Here is a 27,345-nt window from a genome sequence, read left to right on the forward strand (position 1 = left end):
ACCAGAAGGGAGGAAAAAAAAACAGAATGCAGAGAAAACTGAATCCACCCTGGTTTAGCTATGCTTCATCTAAACTAGGTTTAATTTATCAATAACAAAGCTCTAATTATGGGGTTACAAACATGAGTGTAGAAAAGCTACACCATTTTAGTTAACAAGCATCAGGTCTAATCTCCAAGAATACCTTTGAAATGCCAAATAGTCCGCATTCTTTCTCAAATTATTAATTCCTTCCTCTTCCAAGATTGATACTCTCATAAGTAAAACTGGATACCCCAGGGTCTTTTTAACTTGATAAGATCATAGTTCTTTAAAGATAATGTATTGAGTATTTGAAGAATCACATTGACTTGTCGCCTACTTCTTGCCAAGTCTATGTAGTTTAAAAGGCTTAATGATTTTTTTGTTTCCCTGTTTATTTTATAAGCTGTTTTCCAAGGTCTCTATCAGTATTTTTGAGTATGTTTTGGAGTATATCTATGCAAGGGCATTTTGGAGTGTGGATAGAATATTAAAGAGTAGTTTTTCCTATACTGTTCTAGTCATCTTACACAGCAGGAATCCTATATTTAGTGTACATTTGAAATATAAATATAGTACTTAGTTTGTACAGAAATTTCATTAACAGTGGCTTGTTTTTGTTTTTTTAATGATGACTTGATAAAGCTAAACTTGCTTCATAAGTTATTTTACTGGCTAGTTATAGTTGGTGCTAAAGAGAGCAAATAAAATGATCCAAAGAAGATCAAAAATTATCATCTCAATGTGAAATCTCAGTACTTCCTTGTAATAAGTATTATCACATTTTATAGAAGTAGTTAGCAAAATAGTGATTGTCCAAAAGTTGTATGTGCATATCTTAAATGTAAACCCAAAAACTGAACTCTAGTCTTGTGCCTTCTAGGTTAGCAATTGGCTTGCTATATTATACTTTGGTTCCTTAAATTTTTTTTTATTTTTTAATTTACATTTTGTAAATAAAATATCCCAGACAAAGCGGTCTTTTTGTGAAGATGAAATTTATCATTTTAAGAAGACATAGCTTCATGATAGTTTCTTTAGTTTCTCTGTTGTTTACAAATAATGTTAAAATCCTAGTATTAAAAGAATATTATCGCTTACAGGTTTTCATGGTTGCTTAAATTATTGCGATTATTTTTAGTTGTTTAATTAACTTATTAGATGCAAATTTTTCATATCATCAAATAAGCCCTGTTCTTACTAGATTAATTTCAAACAGAAATACACAAATGAGTTAAGGCAGAGCTATCTGACTTCCTATAATGTTGGTAAATGGAAACTGGAAAAGAGTATGTCCTTACATGGAAATATACATTGGGAATTTGTTTTGTTAGGAAGTTTAGATGTTTTTGGTATAAAACCTTGCATTTTGAATGTAGTAAGTGAGCAGCTTGTGTAAGTCAGTTTGCTTGTTTGTTACAAGATTGGCTCAGGTTCTTTTCCTCTATCAAATATAAACTTCATGCTCTAAAACTCACCTAGCTTAACTAAAAAAAAAAGTCCTTAAAAGTAAATCTAAATGAAATCTCGAGTTCATACATTTAAAGTTATTTTTGTGGGGTCTTGCTTTTGTGAGGTGAAAAACAGAATAGTTGAGCTTCAATTTCTTTCAGTTTTTGTTGATTCAGCCATACTGATGTTATTTATAGGCTACCAATACATTTTAATAGTTTTGAAGTAATAGGAGTTGGATCACTTATGCTTTTGAGTTTCTTACTACTGGCAAAAGAAAACTGTAGACTGATAAATTGTAAGCAGAAAATAAAAAGTTTGGCTTGTTTTTTCGGAAGTAAGTACGTTGGACTTTTTGTGAATAGGAAGGGGGAAAGGCCTGCAACTTACATGCATCTTAAGTGGTTTTGGTGCAGGCAGGGAAGACATTAATTGTTCATGTGCTGCTCTGTAAATACACTATTTAGTGACCTCTTCATAAGGGCCTTTAATGACCACTCAATTTATTTTGTCTCTAACAAAATGTTTGCAGAAGTTTTATTTTACAAAAACAACATTATGACTTGTAAGGAAATGTGAAATAATTTACCCTTGACACACTTGTTTTACGGATAAGACAGTACTACATGGTAAAACAATAAAGATTAGAAATATTTAGTGCAGTTAATAAATTGCTTAGGTCCAGTTCTTAAAACTAAAAGTAATACTAATTCATATTATCAATTTCAAATAAATCTATTAATATATTGTGCTAAATCATTTTGGTTTATTAAGCATTTTTTTGTTGAAGTTGTATATAAAAAAGAGGAGGAATTATATTTTTTTCCTCACCAGTGTTCCAAGCAGCCTCTTTACATGTAGTGTTCTCTAAATATCCAGGTGGAAAAGCCTTTGAAGAAAGAGGCATGTCAAATGTCTTATTTTTTAGTTTAAACTGTATGAAATCTTCAGAGTAATCTAGGTAATATTTTAGCCTATGTCAGAAACACATACCTGAAAATAATAGAGTTTCTTTGCCAAATATATTGCTCCATCAGTCTCAGAAACAGCCAAAGCACAAGGAAGTCATTCAGATGTTTTTGAAACATGTGTCATTTATTCAGTATTGAAAAATTAAGGAAAAGACTTTTAAACATTTCTTGTGTTGTTTGCATCAAACAGCAGATTTTCAGGCCTCAGGCCTCATGGGAAGTAAATGCAAGCACTGGGATGCAGTGGAAATGTGGTCTCTCGTCCATCCTTCTGTGTAATCATTAAACTTACTTAGAGGAGAACATTTTTAACAATGTTTGCAGAACAATGTTGAATTCTCTCCCAGACTTAACTCTGGCAAACTGGGAGAAGTAAGAAGAGAAAATTTGAAGAACAAGAGAAGCTCAGTCTGGTTTTCATTTTCTCTACAGCTGTCATCTGGCTTTGAATTCTGCTGGAGAGCTACAGCTGGAGTCATTTTATTGCTTTACCCAGCATCCTTTTGCTTGTGCGCACAGAAATGTTTTAGTAGTCTTGGAAAAAAATTGAGAGTATCTCTTAGCAACCATAGGACAGTAATTATTATACCAGCAGCTGGGAGCAAACCAGATTTCCGTTGTGCATTAAAAACTGGCGTAGGTTACTTTACAGATGATACTGAATAACCTATGCCAGTACTGTACTTTGCAGGCTGTGGTTAAAGAATATTGAATGTGGGCGGTGTAATTGCTTTGGACAGTAGAAAAGGAGAATGTGTGCATCTGTGTTAGTGTGTGATACTCTGTATATTTGTTCTGTATGTGTTCTTGTGGAAAACTTTATATGTTTGCTTCTTACTTAAATGCATTTTCAACACAATACCATTTTTGTTTCTAGGGCTTCCTATTTCAGATTGTCAGTGTTTCCATTATAAATGTGGATTTTCAGGTGTTGTAATAAAACATCACTTTGGAGCAGGAAGTGTTGTCCAAGGAAAAGGTTTTTGGATACTAATAAATGTGGTTTGACTGTATCTAAACTACAGTTTAATTAGAAGCAGAGAGTTCAGCATGTTCATCTGGCATTTCTGTAATTTGACATAGTGAGTATTCATTGGCTAAAGAACTGACATGATTGTTTTTCATTTTAATACCAGAAGTTAGTCTGTGTCCACTTAGCTGTAGTGTATAGGTTGGTAAGCTGAGCACTGTGCTTTCAGAAATGCTGTCTGGCAAGTTCTTGCCTTACAAAAGGTTCCATCCTTTTTCTCTGTCTGCTGCCACCCCAAAATTTGTCCTTGAAGTCAATTAGTTTGAATTGTGGTATCTGTTGGAATTTTCTAAAAGCATTCTTTGATAATTGCTGTGTATAGGGCACAAAGGTTTGCTTTAAGATTAAGGTTTGGATTTTGTACATCATCTGGCACTGCTAGTTAATGCAGTTAGAGATGACCTGTGCCTGTGTCCTCCTTGACTGCCAAGAGAAGTACTTGTGTCTGCCTGTGTATGTGCATGTGTCCTTTTTGCTCCAAAGTGTAGATAGTTTATTTTTAAAGAAGAAAAGTGTGAATCACCTGCAGGGACAGGAAATAATGCAGGCTGCTGCAAATCTCACCCAGGGATAAAGACTGGCTTGTGTGTAGTATGTGCTTTTTTCCCTGGCAAGGAAGGAGTAGAAGTTTCTTGCAGCTTGCTTCCTTCTCCCTAGACTACTCAAATTTATAATAACCAGGGGAAGGGGAAAGGGGATGCTTATCACTGTGGTTTCTGTAAAATGGCTTCTAGCTGTTAGCTTAAATGCTTGTAGTCATTTTAAACATTGCTCAGACCAAAAATGGTTGTAGGCATTTCTTCTTCATTTTGCATACAGCTCTTCTGTGGTTTGAGCCACTGTTTTGGAAACTTTTTATATCATTGGCCAATGTACCTCCAGGAGTACCTCCTGCTATGAAGATATTTGCTATTGCACTGCTATTTGATGCTTTTTGCTCTTAAAATAAGTATACATATATGAAGTCTAATTGTTGTCAGTCAGTTATTCCAATAATTCTTTTAGACTTTTAACTCTTTTAGAATTTAATTTTGACAATAACAGGGTCAATTACTTTGTTGTGGTGTCATGCTCAAGGATCTGCAAATATAAGTTCTTTTTGACATTTTGCCTGTCTTCAAAATTTTTCAGGGGAACTTTAACCTGATTGAGCTTTTTTTTGTCTTTCTGGGGGTGTACGCTCTCTAGTATTAATGACACTGATCATGAATTAATTACTAAATTTAATGTTTTCCCACATGGTGCTTCTGAAACAGTATATAAATTCTTAGAGAGGTGATGATTTTCTCCTACAAAATCAGCTACAGACCAACTACTTCATATTATCTAGATGTCTTAGAACTTGATACATTAGGGTTTTATGTATGTGAGGTGCTAATGTAATCCTGGAATGAGTTGCTTAAGTATTTTGATGAGTGAAAACTAATGATTCCAAGTTAATACTTAACTTGCCAAAACTTTAGGTTTGCCTCTGCCTCAGTATTTTTCTGTAGTATTTTTATTCTTTTCCTCTAAATGTTTTCTTGATACATACAAATCCTTATAATAAAGCTGAAACATTCTCATTGCTGGAAGCTTGATGATGCCAGAATTTTATCAGTGCTATCCATGATGACAGCCAGTTAACTTTACAGCATCCCTCAAAGCAAACAAAACATACAGTACATTTTTAGCAACCCAGTGGAATTTGTGTCAAAATTCTCTGCTGTATCCTAAGTGTGCCCCAGTCAATGAAGCTTAAAGAATGAAAACTGTTTATTTTTCAATTCATTTCAGAAATTGGATCATCTTACAAGCCAGTATTCCACCCAAACATACTTCCTCTTCCTTCTGAATGGCACAGGTCCTGCAGCTATCTCCTCATATTTTGCTTTGTGGTCCCACTTCTGTATCAAATTGCCTGATACAACTTTAATTGCAAAAAGACAGTCATTATGTGTTTAATGCACACTTGCTGCAATTGAATATTTTAATTGAGCCAGTATAGGTTAAAAATTACTCCCTCTTCCTTTCCAGTTGATTTTGCTTTTAATTTATTAAGAGATCTGACTAGCTTTTCCTTATTAGTCTCAGAATTTATTTTTTTTCTCCAATTGTGTTTTTGTAAATACTGGCAGCCTCATGGGTAGTTAGAGAAAACATCATCTCAGAGACAGGTTAATCTCTGCTTCCTTAAAGAAGTCTGATTTGGCTACTGTATTTCAAAGGCATGTATGTCTAGTGCCTAAGTTGTGTACTGTCTGCAGAGAAATTCTGTATTTATCAAGGCTGACTCAAAATAAAGAATATACTTGTCTACTTTGAAATGCTTTAAAAATGTGCATTTAAGAATACTTGTATTTATAGATACCTCTAACATATTATATAGAATATTAACACATTTATGTATGAACTTGTTAGGTTTGGCGATGTTTTTATATAAATGGAAAAATCATTTCAAGGGAGTTCTTATGTGTTCTAGACTGCTCAAGAAAATACATCAGGTTCATTAATGAAAGATCACCTTTTTCAACATGAAACTGTAGTAACCAGTGAAACTTACAACAGCGCAAATTTAAGGCCTTCAACATTTGAGGATTTCAACACCAGGAGAGCCTGTTTTCCTAGCCAACCTAACCAGGTAAGAATACTCGTAGAAGAAGCAGTCCTTATTTTGCTTGCTTTACTTCATTAATAAATCTCTAATTTTTTTGAAGTCTGTTTTTATATTGCAGATTTCAGTATCTGCAGCCTTAAAAAGCTGTTTGTTTTAGAAAATGTTAATCGGGCATTAGCTCAATCTTGGTTAAATGTATATCAATACTGTTTTGCTTAGAAATATTGAAAAGTATCTTTAAAATTGATATCTTGGATGCATTGTACAGTAGGGCACTTCTGCTAAGTATATTTTATTGAAACATTGTTTATGCTTTCTAAATGCGTATTTAAACTGAAGGACTCTGTTTTGGTGCAGAAAGGAAAATATATATATATCTGTTATATATGAAAAGTATTTAGCCATTGGTACAGCTTTTTCTTTAGCACTATTCATTTTTCTTTTTTTCTAAAGCATAAAGAACTGACAGTTATTGTAGATTGTAGAAGTAGTCTCAATAAATTGGATTATAATTAATTTGATGGTCTTACGTCTAGAACCAAAGACATGGGAAGCTTTTAGAATATGCTAAATAACAGAAGTCAAGGCAGAATGCAAGTTCTAGTAGTTCTGAAGACTTACAAAAAATATTTCTGCTGCTTGAAATAAAGCTTTTTAGTGCCCTCAGTAATTTTTGCAGAGAAAAATACAATTGTACTGAAGTCTTACATTGGCTACTCTTAAGCTGCTTTGTTGGGCGAAAGAAGCAAGCAGTGTTATTTGGAGAACTAAGAAGCTTAAAATTATTAACTTTTGATTTTAATCATTGATCAATTCCAATTATCTCTTTGTATAAGTCACTTCAGATTTTTGTTTCTGTTAAGGTACGTATTTTTCCCTCTTCCCATTTACTTGCAAAGAGAATTGTAAATACATTTTTAGAATAGACATGATGGATGATTAGGTCATTGCAGCTAATATTTAATGGCTACAGTAACCGGTGATGTATATCCTGTTAGTCTTCCCAGCATTGTAATGAAAAGTGCAGCAGCCTAAAATACCTGTATGTTTTAAAAGCATGTATAAAATCAACTACTGAGAAAGTGATAATTTAGGTTGTGTTAAACTGATTGGTCTGTATCTGTCTGATAGAAATTAAATAGAAATTTCTTTCAAATGACAATGTTAGAATTCAATTCTTGAAAAGGAAGTTATGGGTGATTCCATGAAAATTTAAGTAGATATTCTTTAAAATATTCTTCTCATATTGTAGCACCACCTGCAAGCAACAGACACTCTCTGCTTTTTGCATGGTGTTGTGGGACACAGATTTAGAACATAGACAGGTCACCAAAACCTCACATTCTGTACATGCACACACTGCACTGGCTCTCCTAAACTCCATACATGTGACCAGGTGGCACAGCAGACCTTGAGCTAATTACTGGGTTTGTTTCAATTTTGTGTAAATAACTTTGAACACTCTTACTTAAGAGTGTGCTCATAAGTTGAGTAGCTCAACAAGTACATGCTCCAACTAAAGAAGTGATTAACGACAATTCAGATTTTACCTGTAATATTTTGCCTGTTAGTAAAAAAATACTCAAGTCCTTCAGCTACTCAAGTCCTTCAGCTTTCCAGCTTCTGATACATGGATAAAAGAAGTATGTTAAACTTAGTACTTTGCAATTATGTAGGCAGCTGCTGGTGTCTTCATATTGAGACTTGCAAGGTGAGCAAAGTCAAGTGTATCTCTTTGAGGAGAAGCACCAAAGGCTACAGTACCCAGGAAGTGGCTGTGCCTTGTTTAAAGGTGCACTCCTTCAAGTAAGATGAGATACTTGTGGGTTCAGTTGCATCAACAAAAATTTTCTGCCTAATTTCCATTTGGCTAACCGTGTTCAGAATCAGATTCTCTGTGGAATTTCAGTTTGCTGTAAGATTCTTCCTCCCTTCCTGTTTCAGCTTCACATAGATGACAGTTGTACTGAGTTTTAATTTTGGCTGTTTAGAGGACTGAGTGCATTATTCTCATTAAATTTTGCTGCTATTTCTGCCTATCTCAATTTGGGTTGTGAATTGTTCATAAGTTTTCATGTACTTCATGAATTCACAGAGGTCCTATTTAATACCCAATGAGTAAGCTCTTTCCAGCATTTCTCTAGTTTGCCTTTTTTTCAGCGTTTTCTGCTCAAAAAATATTTCACAATATCAGTGCCATAAAGAATGTAGTGGTGCCTTATTTGTAACATGCCAGTTATGCATTTTTAGGTGTTGGGCTCAAGACTTAAAAAAATAAGAGTTCTATGTATGTGGTGTGTTCTGCTCAAATAAATAAAAAGCCTTCAAAGGCTGAGGAGAGGTCAGATTCTACAGTCGTTAGTATTTGTAGTGATCTTTAATGGCTATTAGCTGTCTGGGCAATGGGAGGTTGAGGGTGGATTTTTTCTGTGTTAAGGTTTTCAAGATTTTTTTTCAATGGGTTTTATTTACTGTCTTAAGTGCATGCATAATATTCTATGTGGACCATGGGGTAAGGATCCTTTATGCCTGTAACATATGAAATTCTAATTACTTTTGCACTTTTTTTTCCTTAAATTTATGCTGTAAAATGTTCAAATAAGGCAATTAGCCATAGTTAGTTATTTTTGCTAAACAGTAGATTCTTTCTCTTGTTTGAAAACAGAATAGGGCTGAGAAGCAGTCTGCTTTTATAAGCAAAGGGGAAGCCTAACTGCTTGCATAGGAACCCAGTTAAGTATGGAAGAGAAGCAATGTTAGCTGAATGGGGTATAACCTTTCTTCTCCCTGTATCCTTGAAGCCTTGTGGAAGTTCAGCTATGTGGCTTGGAGCCAAGGAAAAAAAAATTGTTCTTGTTAGAGTACTCCAGTTGAAAGTCCCAGGGCAAAGCATCTCTAATTACAGTTCTGTACTCATCACACAAGGATTGTTGAGCAGGGAAGTGGTGGTTAGAGCAGGCTACAGATATTCTTACATAATCAGAAGATAGCATATTTTAAGAAGTTCTTCCTTCCTCTTTTCCAGCTGCCTTCCCTTTTCCCTTCTCTGTCTCCTACCCCAAAACCAGGACATGCAGACTTCAGATCAGTAGGAACATAGACAAATGCAAAGTGACATAGAAGTGTTTTAACCTGAAACATCATCTTCAGTTTCACACACTGCAACAGATTAGAAACATGCAGTTCAATTGTTGTACTTGACTATGGAATGCTGACACATTAATTCTCATTAATTTGAGTACTAATAAGGTAAACCCTCTCAAAGCAACAACACTGATGCCAAAGATTATTCCTATATGATTTATGATTCTGGAAGAATTTTTAAGACTAATAGGTTAGGAAGGGGAGGGGGTTTTTTTGTCTTTTCTAAGAGACCGTTTACAGGCTGTGCACTTGACAGAGAAAAAGGCAGAATTTGACTTGAAGCCCACTCATAATCTGGCTCTGATTATAATGGCCCTACAGTGTAGGAAAATAATTGCCTGCCTGTAAGGTAGAAATACTGGGGCATACTGAGACCCTTGCTTTTTTGCTACACTCTCTGCTATTTTCTGGAGCTACTTTTTATACACATGCTAAAGTTTTACTCTGTCATTATTTGCATGTTTTCTTGCAAGTATAATGTGATTTCAGTAACATTTAGTGGCAATCCACTATCTTACACTTAGATTTCTAAGGGCTGCAGTATTTCAGTTTGGATGATTCTCTGAATTTTGTCATCCTTGACAACTTTTTATGCCCTCACACCCTTTCATTGTAAAATGGAATAAACAAGAATTCTTATCTTATTTTTTTGCTGGTTTTGTACATGTTTAGCACATTCCTTATTACTTGCCTTTTGAAATAAAAGGTCTTAAATTATGGTCAGTTCATTACAAACTGAGAATTTAAGAAGTACTTGGGTCTTTGCCTGCTGGTGTCCTAAACTAATCAAATTAAGTGCTATAGATGAGCTAAGGAGAGACGCATTCAGAAGATGCAGTTAATGATTGATCATCATACTGAATGTTATTATTCTTCATACTGCAAAATCCTTATCTAGAACACAGCTTTGATAAGAAGTTGCCAGTGTTCAATACTCTTGTTATGAATTGGAGAGAGCAGGAAAACTTAGAGCAGGAATTAAGGAAAGCTTCTCCTGGATAACACCATAGTGAATATATTGGGCAGTTAGTCTTAAAGCAGTATTTCATCACATGAAATCAGCACAGAAGGCAGAATTAATCTGTGGGATTAATTTTCACTTTAAGATGTTAATACTCTAATTTTAAGCATAATTCACAGAGAAGCATCAAGTTTTATGCCAATACCAAAATACCCAAAAGCTCTTACGAGACACTAAAAAGTCATGAAAGAATACTAAAGCTCACATACCTAATACCCTGCAGAAGACACCATTATGGTAGGGATGTTTGTAAATTGTAGTAGTGAGAAAATAATCTGAATTTTTTATCCTCAGGCAGCAAGAGAAAAAAGTCTTGTTTTTTTAGTTTTCTAATCTATGTTTTACACTGTAGGTGGACGTAAATTTAAGACTCCACCATAGTAAACTTCTCTTACTTTGCCATTTCAGGTCCCATCGAAATCACTCAGACACGTTAGTTTTCAGGACGAAGATGAAATTGTCAGAATAAACCCTCGTGACATTTTGATACGTCGTTATGCAGACTACAGGCATCCTGACATGTGGAAGAATGACCTGGAGAGGGATGACGCAGACTCAAATATACCATTTTCTAAATCAGACAGTAAAAAATCTGACTATTTATACCCGTGTGGGGATGGAACTAAGTTGAATTCCCTGAAAGACTCAAAGAGTCCTGTGGTATTTAAAACTCAGCCTTCCTCATCAAAATTTAAAAACTCAAAAAGAAGAAAAGAGGATGGTGAGCGATCCCGCTGTATATACTGCCAGGAAAGGTTTAATCATGAAGATAATGGCAGAGGAAAATGTCAAGATGCGCCAGATCCTATTAAAAGATGTATCTACCAAGTTAGTTGCATGCTTTGCGCAGAGAGCATGCTGTATCACTGCATGTCAGACTCTGAAGGAGATTTCTCTGATCCTTGCTCGTGTGACACTAGTGATGACAAGTTCTGCTTACGCTGGTTAGCACTGGTGGCACTCTCGTTCATTGCTCCATGTATGTGCTGCTACCTCCCCTTGAGAGCATGCCATCACTGTGGTGAGGTGTGTGGGTGCTGTGGAGGAAAGCATAAAGCTGCGGGATGAATCAGTCTTGTGCCAAACAGAGCTGAAAAATCTTTGTTTCCAGGAAGCATCTAACTTGGATTTGTGGAAGCTTTTTGGCAAGCTGAAGGGAATCTTCTTTCACGTAAGAGATGCTTGATGTGGAGGAAGCAGCAAGACTTGTCAGACCTTGGCATTTTACAAGTGCTAGCCACGCCTAACTATTTCCTTTGAGTGCGTGGCGTTTGTTGCGAGTTGTGAAGGAGATTTTGCAAAGGAAAGCCTGTTCTTATTATTGGCTATAAAATGAGTATATAAACTATGATTATACTAAAAGGGATTAACTTTTGCCACTTTGTACATTTATGGTTTAGGTGAGGGGGCTCTTTTAAAAGGATTAAAACTTATCTGAGGGGAAATTTTAACTAAAAGTGCACTAGTGACAGTTGATTTAAGATTAAGAAAAGTTAATACTCAGCAAATGAGAAATGAAAATGATTTTAAGTGCAACTAAATCACTTATTAATAGTTTTTTGGAAGCAACTTTATGTATAAATAACAAATGTTTATATTTAACTAAATGTGTAAGGTACGAATTATTACATGTTAAACTTTCCTTCCCTCTGATATAGTAGGTATGGACCATATCTACTGTCACATTCCATGGTAGTATTTTAAATAGTTAATTTAGTTGCATTTTTATTCCAGATGGACAAATTGGTATTTTCAGTCCTGGTTCCCTTCAGCTACAGTTTGTGTTGAGTTGTATCCATGCATTCTGATAATCTAAAAACGTTTAAAATATTAATTATTCTAGTCTTGAGTGACCAATATTTTTTTGTTAAGCACAGATGTAATTGTCTAAAATGTTCTTGTTAGAACATAACATTTATTTTTATATATAAATTACTTTGATTTCAACATAATAGCAAAAATGACGTCATTTCTGTTGTTCAACCAGCAAGTTGTTTTCTTTTGGGGTGTCCTCCAAAAATACTTTCTTGCATATTCAAATGTTCATTAAGCAAAAGGTACATTAAGGCAGTTGTAACAAATTGTCATCAGTGTTCTTGTTTATCCTTCTGTTAAACTAGGATCCTGTTCAGCTGTTTATCAAGTACTATGATTAAAACAAAAGATTAATAACAAAAGTGAAATTGTTTTCATTATTTTGAACCACAACTTTTTCTAATTTGAACGGGCAAGAACAAAAGTACTGTGTGTTTTGTTCAAAAAGAAAAACAAAAGACTTAGCTTGAGAAATAAATTCCAGCCCAGGCAAAACTGAGTGAACTTCTTAATTGGGGAAATGTGAAGGCGAAGCTGGGGAGGGAGACCAGAGAAGAGAGTGTGTGTGTTTGTATGTGTATGAGTGCTGGTATATTTGTGTATGGTATTTCTTATGGTTTTGTACTTAGTCAGTCTAACTTTCAGGGAAGAATTAATCAATTAACCTACAGAGAATTTTTAAAAGCATTACATGTTGTGCTGTGTTATGAAATAAGAATAATTCTTGTTTAAAACCTGTAAACCAATAAAAACAGTCATAATTCATAGCATAGATGCCTGTTTGACGTCTTGGCTGGAGTGGGACAGATTGTCTTTAGTATACCCTTGTTATTAAACACAGAACCAAATAATTTTAATCTAAAAAATGCATTACTTACTTTTTTCACTCACATACACATTTCTCCAGTATATTTTCTGTAATTTTTTCTGCATGTATCAGACCCCTTAATTTTCCTTTGTAGCCCAGAAGTAAAATGAGCAAATGTATATAACTGTCTGTAAAATACTTTTTAAAAGAAAACATTTATATTTATATTACAGCTTGAATTGACCACCTTGTGTACATAGATCATCTCAAAGTATTATTTCACATTGAAAAAGACGACAAATATCTTGATAACTACAGAAGTTATGGAAGAGCTTCTAGTTTTTTATTGAGAGTTGATTGGATGGCTGAAGTCCAAGAATATGACGTGGTAGCAGCAGTCTTGGATTTTACTCTTGATGTATTTGAAAGCTGCTACTCTGGTTGGTTTTCATGCTTCACGCATTTTCAGCTAAACTTGGTTGCCTAGAATAGACTGTTAACTTTAAAAACAACTTTAAAAACTGGTGATGTTTTGCTAATGAATAAGATGAATTTAATATTTGTAAGTGCTAGGTTCCTAATTGAAGGTGGAGAGGTATGAACAACCTAAGAAAAGAACTTGCTGGCTGTATAAGAAAATGCTGTATAATCATATTGTATATATACTTCAGAAAGAAATTAGTTTTAGCAATTTCCTCTGAGCACTATACAGCATAGTGAAACTCCTGGTCCTATACTGTATTTTACATGACACATATACTTTAATATTTTTATTAAATGTGTGCATTAATATTTTCACCTTGCATTTAACTACTTTGCTGCTAAAATATTTTCACCTTTTGCTTTTCTCTTTGAAGACTTGTATCGTCTGAAAAATGGTTACTGACTGGGCCCATGCTTGCTTGTTCCTGTTGTGCTGCAAGTGTCAGCCAGCTTGCCTGGTTTGAGAGACCAGGCAAAGATCTGGGTTTGAGAGACCAGTGCAAAGATCTGAGGTTGCGTAAGGATTGGTGTTAGTGGCATGCCCGGGTACTTCTCTGGTGCTGGGGATCTTACCCACTGTTACCTTTAGGAGATGAGCAGTGGAAGGTGACATACAGCACACCCCTTCCAAAACACCTTGTTGCATCCATACATCTTCTGATTTTGGCGGCACGTAGCATTCATCCTATCTCTTCTGAAGTACTTTCTTGAGCATTTGGAAATAGAGAAATTTCTTCCTTGATCTGTAATCCTTGCCCTTAACATCGGAGCTGTAGTTTGTCAGGCATGTAGTAGCAGAGCTTTGTGTTGCTCGGAGGGGACCCGAGCCTTTGGAAACCGTCACTGAATATTAAGTCCCTCGCTCTTTGGAAGCCTCGGTTACCGTGAAAATTGTTTCCCTTGAAAGTGGGGGAAGTTAAGGGAGAGAGAGCGGCGCTCGGGCACCATCTGCCGGGGAAAGCTCGGCGGCCTTCGGGCACAGCTCCTTAGGACATCGCAGTCACCGCCTGTGCACGGCTCAAGGTACACGAGTGGGTTATGCTGTAGCATGAATTTACGGAATAGGCATTTGCAATCTGACTGGGATGCTTTAGCTCATCGTGCCTCTTAAGTTTCATCATTAATACTGAAGTAAAAATCTTTTAACCATATGTTTTGTTAGGTTTAAGATTGTTGTGATGGCCTGTTACAGAAGCATGAGAACCAGAAATGAAATGAAAATTCTTTTGATTGTGCCACTGGGCTTAAAAGAAAGGGGTTTTAGTATTATTTTTTATTATAATGATTATTTTATTTATTTCCCCTCTGGAGGTTCTTCCCGCAGCAAAGTGATGGAGTTCTGATGCTCATGCAGAGGGAATTTGGCCATTTGGTTTCTGATAGAAATCAAATTGTGAGTATGCAGAGGTGGGAGTGTGCTCTCACACATGGAATTCAGTAGCTGTGAAGGATATACCTACAGCTGTGTGCATGGTTAAAGCAATATCTAATAGTAATCTACAATTATTATGGTAACTGTTTAGTAAGAGAGTTTTATGATGTCATAAAACTCTTCAAGAGCTTATAGAAGAGATGTTTCAAACAGTCTTAACCAATACAGTTTCTTCTAGAGAAGCAAAGGTATTTTGAAGAATGCCTTAATTGTGCATGTTGGAATATAACATTCCCATTTTAGATGAGTTCTTTTCAGAATGATCTGTTCCTGTGTACCTGGAGGATAATGTTGAACACTTGTGTAAATAATGCCCAGGTTTAAATTAGACTTTAAATCTTTTCCAAGCTTTCTGCACAATGTGCAGCCAGTACAGCTATACATTCATATTAGTAAAATGAAGATCAGGATTGCTGGCTGAGAACAAAAACGAGAACTTGAAAAATATGCCTTATGGTACTATTAGTCCAGCAGCTGGGTGGATAAAACTCGTTTACTTTGGTGCATTTACAAGTATAAAGAGGGGTTGAGGGGGCTGTTGGGTTTTTTCATTCTGTTTTATTTTTTTCCTCCAAAAGTTTCCCTTAATTGCAAAAGTTGTGGTTCGTTAAAGAAATCAAAGCATTTGGTGAAAAAGCAGCCTTCATGTTTAAAGCTGCAGTATAAGCTGTACATGATTTCCCTTCTTTTGCTTGGTGCCATTTGTTTTTCACCCTAATGACCTCAAAGTGCCTCATGTGTATATTGTTTCCATTAAACCTCGACTGCTATTTGTGTCTACTAAATGATGTATAATTTAATTAACTCATTCCATATGGGTTTGCTTAAAGGATATGAATATAGCTTGTTACTTTGAGTATATAATGTAAATATGTCTTTAAATTTGTAACTGGTTTGTTATCAATATCCTTGTAAGGATACATCATATCCTTGTAAGTTGACATAGTAGATAACACCATAAAAACTGTTTCAATGTTTTTTCCTGTAATTACCTGATTAAAACTATCTTGAAATGAAAAAAATAACACGTTTTTCCATTCTGTGTTGGGTTTCCTCAGAACAGTGCACATGAAATGTTGCAGCTCAACAGAATAAAAAGAAGTAGATAGAAGGTATTACCTTCAAACTCCAGCATCTTTCATTGTAGGAACCATTTTTAAGAGTTACTATAATGTTTTAAACAAAAAAGGGCTTACACCAGCTTGCTTTGTATGCACAGCAGTACTTGTTGACATTATGCTGAGGTCAAGATTCCTTGATATACATAAAATGTATATATCTGTGTTCCCACTTGACCCCACCACAAAAATGCGTATCTCTGAATATAATTCTGAATATAATTTGTGTGAGTTACAGAATAAGATATACACCAGAAAAAGAAGTAAAACTAATCAGTCCATGAAGAAAAATGAACAAGTAGAAATCTGTGAGACCGTAATTTGAAAGTTCAGTGGTCAGGGTTTAGGATAGATTATTTTAAATTGAATTGTATTTGCCTCTAGGTTTTACAAATGCTTTATTATTGGTTACAGCCAATAAAGTAATTCTCCCTGTTCATTTGATCAGTTGCTAACTTGAAGAATTTTTATTGCCAGGTGCAAATGTTACATGGACTATTAAGTATAGATACTTGAGCTTTTAATTGATGATGTGAAAATTCACCTCTGCCAGAGAAATGAAACAGATGAATTGAATGACGAATAAGGTGAGGAGTTAGTAGAGAAGACGATAGAACTATGTGAAAAATGCATATGAGAAAGTAGTTCAGCATTGAAACATGGTTTCATACAATTTAGAAACCTAGTGTTACATCTCGGATAAATCAACCTCAATGTCACGGTTAATGCACAATCTTCTGGGTTTGAACAAGAAAAAAAAAAAGATAGTTAAGGGGTTATTGTTCTTTTTTTTCTTGTTATCTTTTCTCATTCTTTTTTCTTTTTTTTTTTTTTGGGGGGGGGGTTGTGGTGGGTTTTTTGGGGACTTTTTGTTTCTTGTTCTTTTTGTTCTTCTTTCCTTTAGAGCGGAGTGAAACTCAGTTGCTGAAGTTCACAGAGCTGGTGGTCAGTTTCTAAAGAGAATTCACAAAAATATCTAAGTCATTTAGCAATTAATACTCAGCCTTTTGTATCACTGTTTCCTGAATCTTTTGGTTTATTGTCATGGATCACTATGGGATCCTGTACCAGAACAGAAAGACTTCAATCTGTAGGATTGTATCATCACTTCCATAATTTGAGAACACTGAGCTGTAATTTAACAGTTTGGAAACAGACATAACAAGTAAATGAATGACAAATAAAAAAACAATCCACATTTTATACCTTTAATTTGAGATTGGACAGTGTGTGTACGCACACAATGGGATTTGATTTAATTGCACTTTGAGTAATGCATATTGTGAATCACTTATAATACTTGGTTTTACCTAGAAGGAAAAGGAAAAAAAAATAAGCCAGTTCTTCAAGAAACTTGTATCCCGAGATATCCATGCCTTGACTTGAGGGGTTTGGGAATATTTGAGAAAACGTCTTTGACAGAATAAGCTGCTCAGATTAATTGTGATTTCAGCTAAGTGGTGGTTTGGCAGACTCTAGGCACATCTCAGTACCCACCAAATTATATCCGATGTTTTTAGCAATATGCAATTTTCTATGTCAGTTCAAGGTAATGCACAGGAACAATTATTTAATGTTTGGTATTTGCTGCTTTTTTATTTTTTAAACCACCAACAAAAATCTCTTCTGCGTTCTGATTATGAGTAATATGAATCAGGGTAAGTAAGCTAACCAAATAATAACTGTTTGAAAGAAGAGGAGACACCCTTCAAAATGTAGACCCAGTACTGATCAATCAAATCTGTTTCTGTGGTCAGTGCTAAAAGTAGCTATAAGAAAGCCTGTTAAGATGATTAAACTTACTGTTGCATGTAAAACTGGCTTTGAGTTACGGGCTAATCTTCCTTACTCCAATATTGCAACCTGCCAAACCATTCTTGTTATGAGCTCTCTCCTTCCGGTACTACATTTGTAGAATACAAGTCTGTTTACACCTGACACCTCCTAGCCCTATGTGTAAGTAACTTGCCATTTTGTATCCCATGTAAATAGCAAGTGGTGTAGTGAACTACTTTCAAGCTGAAAATACGAGAATATTGTTTCTGAAGTAGAAAGGGGTTGTGCAAATATATAGTGCTGCTGTCAGCAGTTATCACTGGCCTTTGCTGGAGCTGGCTGTCTCTTTGTACCCAACAATGTGCTTAGGTGCTTTTTTGTTGCCTATATTGCCAGCGAAGGAAGTGTTACAGTGACTTGATCTGTCCTATCTTTTCTCCATAACTTGTTCCCTTTTTCTTTCTGTGTGTTCTGAAATCATCTTCAGCTTTCTCTGCCAGCATGTAGAGTTTTTACAGTCTATGTGTGCATCTGATTATGATAGCTGCTGATTACTAAATGCCCATTATAAATAGTATTTAAAAGTTTATATTGCAAGCCTCAGAAGAGTTTGAAATACTGCATCACTCTTGAATATGGTAATGCTGAGAAGTTGTCTCCATTAGGTGGGCATTCAGCCACAGACTGATCAATCCAAAGAACTGTTTTCCAAGTCCAATATGGTTTTACATAAGTTTTCTCTTGTCTCTTGCCTACTTGCATTTAATTGTTTATAAGATGAGTAATGGACTGGATTCTGCAAAACATTATTGGGCAACTCTTTTCAAGGGGAGCAGGAAAATTAAAACACTGAAGTTCTAAACAACCCTTGGTTTGCTCTCTTGCCCTAGCAATCACATTGGTAATAGAGTTAAATAATTTTAACAGTTGTTGGAACTATGTTGAAACCAACAAGGTGGAACAAATTATTTTGGGAAGGCTGTCATTGTTGGCCTTCAACAGTACTAGAGACACTTGAGTCACCAGCTGTGCTTGTTTTCCATGACTCTACAGCTAAGTGTTAAAAATGCGGCTTAGGAGGGAGAGAACTCTTTTTCTTTCAGGGCTACTTCTCTCATGAAAATGCTGAATAACTCCTCCTGTTGCCTTGGGCTTAGTGGTCTTCTGCTAGTTCTTGGAAGCCTGGAAATTGCTGGAGATGTGAGAATGGTGATCCCTGCAAGGAAAAGAGGTACACTGTGGGACACAGGTTAAATTACCTCTGTGGAATCATGGGAATAGAGAGGGGGAGAAGAGGAAGAGGAGCATCATCTGGGTCCTGCTCACGAAATTAATCTCTTCAGGATGTGTTGACAAGTGGTGAAGCATTCGCAAGAAATTTCAAACATTCTGATTACAGCTATGCAGTTTCTGACTTCCCCAGAGCCTTTGAGCGTTTTTGTATATCTGAATGATTAAGTAAAGTGTGATACAGTCAAGGTCCTGGCTCTTCCATAATAGGCAGTGTCTCAGAAATCTGCCAAGTCATAGTACAGAACACTCCTCTTTGTACAAGGTGTGTGTCTGGGATTTGTGCAGATGAATAGCTAATTGATTGGTATTAAAGGTTGACTGCTGTCCAGACACTTCAATTAACAACACAGTTCTAAAATAGTGGTGCTATCCAGACTTCTGATTAATTCTAGTTTGTGGCAGACTTGCACAGATTTCTCTGTTAGCTACATTACTAAACTTATATTTTTAAAGTTGTGGTTCTGAAGGGATGAATCTCCATCCTCGGAGACATTCAGAACTCACCAAGGCAGGTCCCTGATAATCTGCTCAGGCTGACCCTGCTTTGGGCATTTGAGAGTGGACTAGGTGATCTCCAGGATTCACTTACTGCATCAACAGTTCTGTGTTTTTTCAAGAAAATTATGAATTTTGAAGAAGAAAGATAGTTTCAGAATAAGAGATGTGATTTTGTGCCTGCTAAATCTGATCTCTAATTTTGAGGCAAATCCTACTGTTAATGCTTGAATATTTCAAGTTACTATCAAAGGATTGTCATTTTCGTCATGTCATCATTATAACTCAGTGTTTTTCACTGTCATTAAAGTATGAATATATCTCATGAACAAAGGCTTTTCAATATAAGTAATAGGTATTAGCATGGTATTGAGGTGAGAGGGAAAGCTAAGTGTTAGTAAGTTTAAAAATATTCACAGGTGTTTGCATAAGTACTGAACTGCTGCTTCACATACTCTTTTGGCACAAAAATGTTTTCACAGAATTGCTAACTTCAAGATAGTTTAGTTTAAAAAAAATAAAAAATCAAGACTTCCAAACCTTTTCCAGATTACCAGTCTATCTTAAAAGCACCTCTAAAACCTGGCTGGAATTTGTGGCCTGAGCCAGGCTAGGTAAAAAAATGACTGCACAGTATATTTGGAAGGCACACACATCTGCTCAGGCCGATGCATCAGCAGCAGGGTGAGACTGGTCATGGGTGAGTACAGGCAGAGCTGGCAGCTAGTCAGTGAATCTGGGACCCTGTACCTACTACAAAATTTAAACTGTTCTTAGGAGCCAGAGGATGGGTGGGGACTTGAGAAGATTAAGTCATTCCCCTTCATGCCACTACCAAAAAATCAAAGTAATGTTGCTGCATGCAAATATCATCCTGTTTTTAGACAGACGTTTTTCTGAAGTGGTTACTAAAATAGATTTTAACTATATAATTTCCAGTTCACATTTCTTAGTCCTGTTTCTCTCTTATGAATTTTAGAAAAATTAAATATTCTAAAAACTTTGGTCCTTTTTGTGTTTCTGGAAAATCCAAAAGTACCTGAACTGCATCATTTGCTTGTTGGATGTCTTGCTGCCAACGGATTCCTGCTATTTTACCTCCAGCCAGCATTGAGGTGGTAAGTCTGGCTCATCAGCTTACTCAGTAACATGCTGATCATGACTCAAGTCCTTCCTGCACTATCCTTGATGACTTCATGCTCTCTGTAGCTTTTCTCTCCATTAATCCACCAGTGTCTCCAAAAAAATGCTCAATTATTGCCTAAACTTTCTCTTCCCTTTAGACCAGTCACATTTTGCTTTCCCCTCAGACCTCATTTGTTCAGCCTGGTACCTCTGAACTGGCCTCACATTCATGAGTGTGGTGGCAGTTCTCACTACTGATAATATTTTCCTCTAATGTTCATTAATCATACATATAATTTCTTGGTAAGTGCTGCTGTGAGGCTTTACAGTAGTGTGAGGAAAGTAGAAGGATTTTGCCTCAAGATCAGCCAAAAAATCCCCTACTCCTCTCATAAGATGGGAAGTAAGCTGAGGGAGGGTGGGAGTGGTTATGTTGGTTGTAGTTTTCCATGCTATCACTCCTCAATCTTGCAGTAATATACCTTTGGCACCAGAGTTAGGATTGTAAGGCACTGGAGCTGTAAGACTCACTTTGACTTCACAGCCTCAATGTGTGGCCCAGATGTATCTACTGAAACTCCTTCACTGCAGCAGTTATCTCCATGCCCTCTGAATTTCTTTAACATAGACATTTACATCTAGAGGGGAAAGTAGGGTGAGAACATGTGCAGATCTATATTGTAACAATTTGTTACGATAGTTGCTATTGCTTGGAATAATTTAGAAAATGTTCAACCAGTTGACTCTTATATTTCTAGATAATGTAGAACAGTTTCTTCCGAACTAACCTTTACAATGTGCTTTGCCCAGTGCATGTATTCCCAATTGGCTACATATCTGCCAAAGAATGAGACACAAGTTACCTTTAACCTGGGGATAGGCTTCAGTGACATCTTGAGTGCAAAGCTGCCTGCACCAGGCAACAGCTTATTGCAAGTCCTTGCTCCCTTGATTTGTATATTTTTTCACTCTTTTCCTAAGTGTTGGTACTTGAGAATCTACTTTTAATCTTCTGAGGAAGATATAGAAGCCTTTCCCTACATAGAGGAGGCAATCAGAAGATAATACAGTGGAGTGTTTTAGTATAGACCTGGACAGAACACCACCTGGGCTTGCTCTTTGATTCATAGGCAGCATGTACTGAATCAGTGATGGGTTGTGTTACTATCATTTATCCACAAACTACCTTTTAAAAATGTAGGCTTCCTTATCAAGTTGTTGGCTAAAGAACTGTCCCTTGCAAGACATCAAAATGATACAGATTTGTAAATGGACAAACTAGGTCCTGCTGTGTGTGGACCTCTTCTGGGATTCTAAAAATTTTGCATATGTGAAAAACCTCACCTTGTGTAATCAATGACTGTACTGTAGAAAAGATCTTCAAGCATGCCCAGTTTAAAACTCTGTGTGTGGCAACTGGATGTAAGAATACTTAAATGGAACTGCTCCCACGTGTTGCAAAGGTCATTTAGGAAAGGCTGACATCATTAATGATTCATGTCTGCAAAAACACAGCAACTGACATACTATCACAACATCACTTGAGATGAAAGTCTTGGCTGTCAGAGCATTTGGTGAACACACTGCCGGGACTTGGTGGAACTTTGACATCTGTGATGCAGCCCAAGAGGAATTTCAGATTGCATATTTACATGGATGATTGGATGGCACCTCGTCAGCTGCAGTTGACTCGCAATGATCTTTTCTTCCGTGTTCTCAGTACATGGCACAGTAAATGCTTAACTATATCTCTGACTTCAAAGATCAATTCTACTTGCAGTAATCTCCCCAGCTGCTGACATGCTTGGATAGTCACTTACTAGGCTTTAAACAACAACTGAAATGTGGCTGGTAGCAACATGCTAATAGAATTTTCAGTGAGTTCTTCCTATTTTGGACAGTGAGTTACTCACCAATAACATATCTACAGCAAGAGTTTTAAAGACCTCAAAAGATTGTCAGTTCACTCTTACCTTGATTTCTTACAAAAGTGGAGAAAGATGGTAAAGAGGTAGATATCAACAGATGCTGCTTAGTGTCAGTAGGCATAGTCTAGCTATGTTATTTATATAGAGAGATACAGATAGACATAGCTATGTTATGCATAGTTATTCAAAAGCCTGCCATTTCATCATGTAGATCAGCACAATACCTGAAAACTTATCTTTGTCTTCTTTTGCTACTGACTGTTAAGTCACAGCTGACAGTAATTTGTGATGTCAAATCAGGACTGAAGCAAAGACATTTCCTAAATGGTTTTGGTTTTGGTTTGGTTTTTTTTTTCATAGTATCCTCCAAGTCAATTATATGTTTGAATATAGGAACTTAGAGTGATAATAGGTCTTAGGCATTCAGAATGTAAAATTGCTTAAAATCTTAACTGGGCTCATATACAATGTGGTGAATGCCAAGGACTGCTGAGTGCACAGTCTTAGTTTCATCCAAAAACTTATGCTTGCTGAAGACCTTTGTGTCCATCCAATTTGTATGTCAGTGAGCAAGCAGCAGTTAATCAGTCAGCTAGATAACATGTGAGCAATGTCTTATAGTGGTTTATTGACAGTCTTGTTCAGGTGAAATAGCTCAGATGAGTTATTGAGGGCGGATGCTACACATAATCTGTGTAAGTTCGTTTCAATGTTTTCAAGTCATTAACTGACTAGAATGAGAAAGCTGAGCTGGGGTTTGCCTTAGCAGCTTGGTATTCAGCCTTGCTCAACCCCTGCATTAGTTCTGCTCATCTGTTTAATTCAAACACAGTCATTTCAGCTCTTCTACCAACATAAATATTTCATGCAGCACTCTGCAGAGGCACAGCATGAAAAGTTTCTTTTCAGCTGAACAGAGCTTAGTGAACCACAGTATGTCCCAAGGAATGGCAAATATACCCAGCCCAACGTTGAAGCAAATTGTGGTATCTTAAGCAAAATCTCCATAGCCAGGTAAACAAATTGTGGTGTCTCAAGCAAAATTTCCACAGCCATGAGATTCTGTTTCTCTCCCACCACCAAGTACATCCTAGAAAACTGTTTTGGGTTGTTTGGGGGCTTTTTTCTCTCTTGTTCTCAGTCACTTGTTTGCTTACATACATTGTTCCCTGAGCAGCGAGTTTAGGCTTTATGCTACTTGCTGCCTGTAGCTTTTTAGAAGATGATCAGCTTTGGGAACATTTGTAGAAGTGCCTCATCTATATATGCATGCTGCTCTAGAGTTCTTTTGACAGTGTCATGGACAGCTCTTTTAGGAGATCTGTTATAAGCCTGAATCTTCAACAGCAAACATCAGTCCTGTGCTGTGACTTGAAGCCTCCTGATGCTTTTTGTTGATCTGGCAGTGACAGTGTTACACTTCATCTCATCACCATTCACCTCAATGATGAAATTGCAAATCTTGTGCTACGCTGTACAAACCATGACAGTTTTCTTCCAGTCATCTCCTAGGAACAAACAAAAGCTTGCCAAAAAAAGCTACTCCTAAACAATGTTTTGGGAAACAAAAAGCACATAACAAAGTTTCCATCAATAATTTCACGCACAATATCTTTAGTTGTCAGGTGAGAGGGCTATGTACCTTTAGCTTGAGATCCCAGCAGAGGAAATTGATCTATTCCTTTTGAAATGCTGAAATGTGATTAGTTGGGCTTCTTCATCTTATATTCTTCTTTTTACACCACCTCTTCTTCTTATCTCAGAGCTTCCATTGTGATCCCAATCATCATTTAGTATTTTCATTATTTAATTACATTAATAAGCACTACCTACACAGCTTCAAATGCTGCAAGGCTAATGTAGATTTCTACCACTCCCCTTACACATCCTGACAGGCCAGGTGGGAACCCCTTACCTGCTTCCTATGTCACCAAACATCCCAAACACTTAATCTTTTGAAGCTGGATTACAACGTGGAGAACAGCCCTGTAAATGTGTGACCCTCCTGTGTTGCACATTGGGTTCCAATGACCTTGTTGTGCTCTGTTTTCAGCTCACTTTCAGGCTGTGGTTGTCCCAGTTCTACTTTCCTTCTTTGGTTCAGTACCTCTATTCCAGCTGGTAACAGGCCTCTGAGTTTGTCACTGCTCAATGAATGCACTACATTTATAATGTTTTTGTAAGTTGCATGGAGAAACCCTGTTGTGCTTTTCCTCCCTTACTCCCTCTGCCGTAAGGACCTTGCATAAATTTTAGTGTCACTTAGTCATACATGAATAAGACTCTTTCAGTGCCATGGAAAAAAAAGTCATTGAAAGGCCAGTTATGAGAAAAACTTTAATATCCCCTAAATCTAGTAGAAGCTGTATATATTCATTTTTAAACTAGATCAGCTCTTTAGCTAGTAGAACTTCTTATTTAGGTGCTGTTATTGTGCCTTACAGTTTGGGTAAAGCGAAACTGCATGGATTAAAATTTATGGAATGAGGAATGTCAACAGAGAAACACACTGAATACTTCAAAAATTGCTTTAACCCATAAGTGGTTAACATTAACATTTGTTTAGTGGCAATGAAGTTAAATTTATGTGGCACGTAATTTAGGAAATTGAGTAGGCAGAGAGCTGGTGGATGCCTTTTTAGTTTAAAAAAAAATGTTCATTTTCCATTAAACGCTTACACATTTGTCATAGCAACCTTGAAGGTGGCCATAATGCTAAGCAAAATAAACAGTCCTAGCATAATGTTCGCTGTAATAACATGTCTCATGAGCTAGTTCAGTACTCCTTTTTATTACCTTATTTTCATTGCTCATTCACTGTGTTGGAGTTCTGTTTTGTGGTTTAATCATTATTACATCATTTTCCTTTCTTAATTTAAAGGTGCTGCCCTTTTCCTGTCATTCCATGACACCTCTTTACTACATGCACGTATCCCTCTTAATTTGTTTTATTTCTTAACAGTGATTTCTTTACTCTATTAGTTCTCAATAAAGACTATTAGTTCGGTAAATTTTCTTACAAATCTAATTAGACTCTGCTTTGTCATTAGGAGAAAAAATAAAACAAGAAAGGCAACAGGAAAGAGCAATTTTAGCAGTTAGCAAAGTATGACGATACAAAATGCATAGAAAGGATCTTCAAAGTCTATCATAGTGACATCTGTGCAAAACAAAAAATTCTAATGTTTATAGCTAATGCTCATCGAATTTCATGAATCATGAACAAAACATCCAATATTTTCCACAAATTCTGAATTTAAAGTAGAACAGCTGTTCTCTATTCCAGTAGGTTTTTTTTTCTCCTCTTCCTTTTGGAGATGAAGATACATAGGTAAAATTGAAGAGAACAACATAAAAGAGATTTGCGGCAGATGGACAACTGCTCTTCTGTGTATCTTCCTTGTCACTCCTAAGATACATGGGAAAATCACCACTGACTCTCACCAGGGATGGCCAACTGCCAGGTCAGGACTGAATAGGGACAAGGATTCAGGGCTGGCACCTGATTTTAGCATTTTAGCCTTTAGGAGTTTACATAATTGTGGAGGTGCAGTGTGTCTTTTGGGAACCCACGTCCTGTTTCTGGCCAGCCCTGGCACCGGAGCCGCAGTGGAAGGTTCTGTGTGCTGCTTCCCGATCCTGTGAGTTCCTGCCTTTGGCAGAAACGTGCCCAATGCGAAGAATAAGGGAGGATCTCTTGTGAGAAATTCAACTGGGGTTTATTAAGCCGATGTGGACTTGTACACGCCCAGAGAGAGCCCACAAAAGTGACTTTTCTCCCTTGTGCAGCACTTTAAGTATCGGGGTGGGGAAAGGGGAAGGGGACAGCCTGGAACCAATCCAGAAGGGTGTGGTGGGGGTGACCCAGAACATACACGACTATCAATAAAACCACTCAATACATTAAATGGAGGGGAGAACGGAGACCCTGCCAATCACTTGATGGCCTCACTAGAAATTTCCAGACTTCAGGGCGAGGCTGTAAAGTGATGGACAGGATCCATAATTGTGATTGACACCTGACAATCACTCAGGGGAAACCAAGAAGGTTTTAACATGGAGTACATGGCACAAACCATTGTAACTTGTATCAAAACAGTATAAAACAACAGATGCATGCAGAGAACTGGCAAAACCCAAAATGCACCACAACACATAATAAAATAACTGAACTGTTTATTCTTAAGCACCATATATGTACTACATAAACAGAAAAACAAAACAAAAAACAACACCAAAATACTGTATTAGCCTTTTCCCTAGGTAAAACATGCTCGTTCATCATACAGGTAGATGTTTTAATCTGCCAATTGTCCTCATCTGAGAGCTGAAATTTAGTTTATCTCAAATAGCTCAGGTAGATAAAAAAATACTCACTTTTCAAAAATCTTTCTGAGATTCCCATTTACTCAATTCTAAGTTAATTTATGAAAAATAAGTAGTTTGTTTAGAAGTCTCATATTGTCCATCTCTGATATTCTCTTCAGGTCTGTGTATAAAGGTATGAAGAAATGGCCTTTCAGACGTCCCAAGTACATCTTATAATGTTTAGTCACAGTGCCATATTCATGGGAAGTACTACCTACAAATGATATAGAATCCTCCAGGATTCATGAACAACAGAATTACTAGAAATTAAATTTGCTGATACATTATGGATATTTGCTTTATAAAACCCCAAAGAAAATGTCACAAATTCTTCTCCCAAACCAGAAATACAATCCAAAGAAGATGAACTCATCCCCAGGAGCTTTTCCCAGGTGCTGATGCTTCAGCAAGGTTCCTTTCACTTAACGGTCTGCACTGAAATTTGACATCATAATTTACTGCAACGATT

General features: G+C 36.5%; 1 protein-coding gene across 1 annotated transcript in view; it reads left to right on the plus strand.

Moving 5' to 3' along the window:
- SPRED1 (sprouty related EVH1 domain containing 1) overlaps window positions 1-15,781 on the plus strand; it is a 60,667-nt gene extending 44,886 nt beyond the window's left edge. Inside the window, exons 5-6 of the mRNA XM_083863444.1 lie at window positions 5,936-6,094; window positions 10,644-15,781. Of these exons, the coding sequence (XP_083719570.1) occupies window positions 5,936-6,094; window positions 10,644-11,303 (819 nt within the window). The 3' untranslated portion in view covers window positions 11,304-15,781. The remainder of the gene's footprint in view (window positions 1-5,935; window positions 6,095-10,643) is intronic.
- The last annotated feature ends 11,564 nt before the right edge of the window (window positions 15,782-27,345 follow it).

Source organism: Zosterops lateralis (genome assembly GCF_965231275.1).
Source record: "Zosterops lateralis genome assembly, chromosome: 6".
In the NCBI taxonomy this organism is placed as follows: domain Eukaryota; kingdom Metazoa; phylum Chordata; class Aves; order Passeriformes; family Zosteropidae; genus Zosterops; species Zosterops lateralis.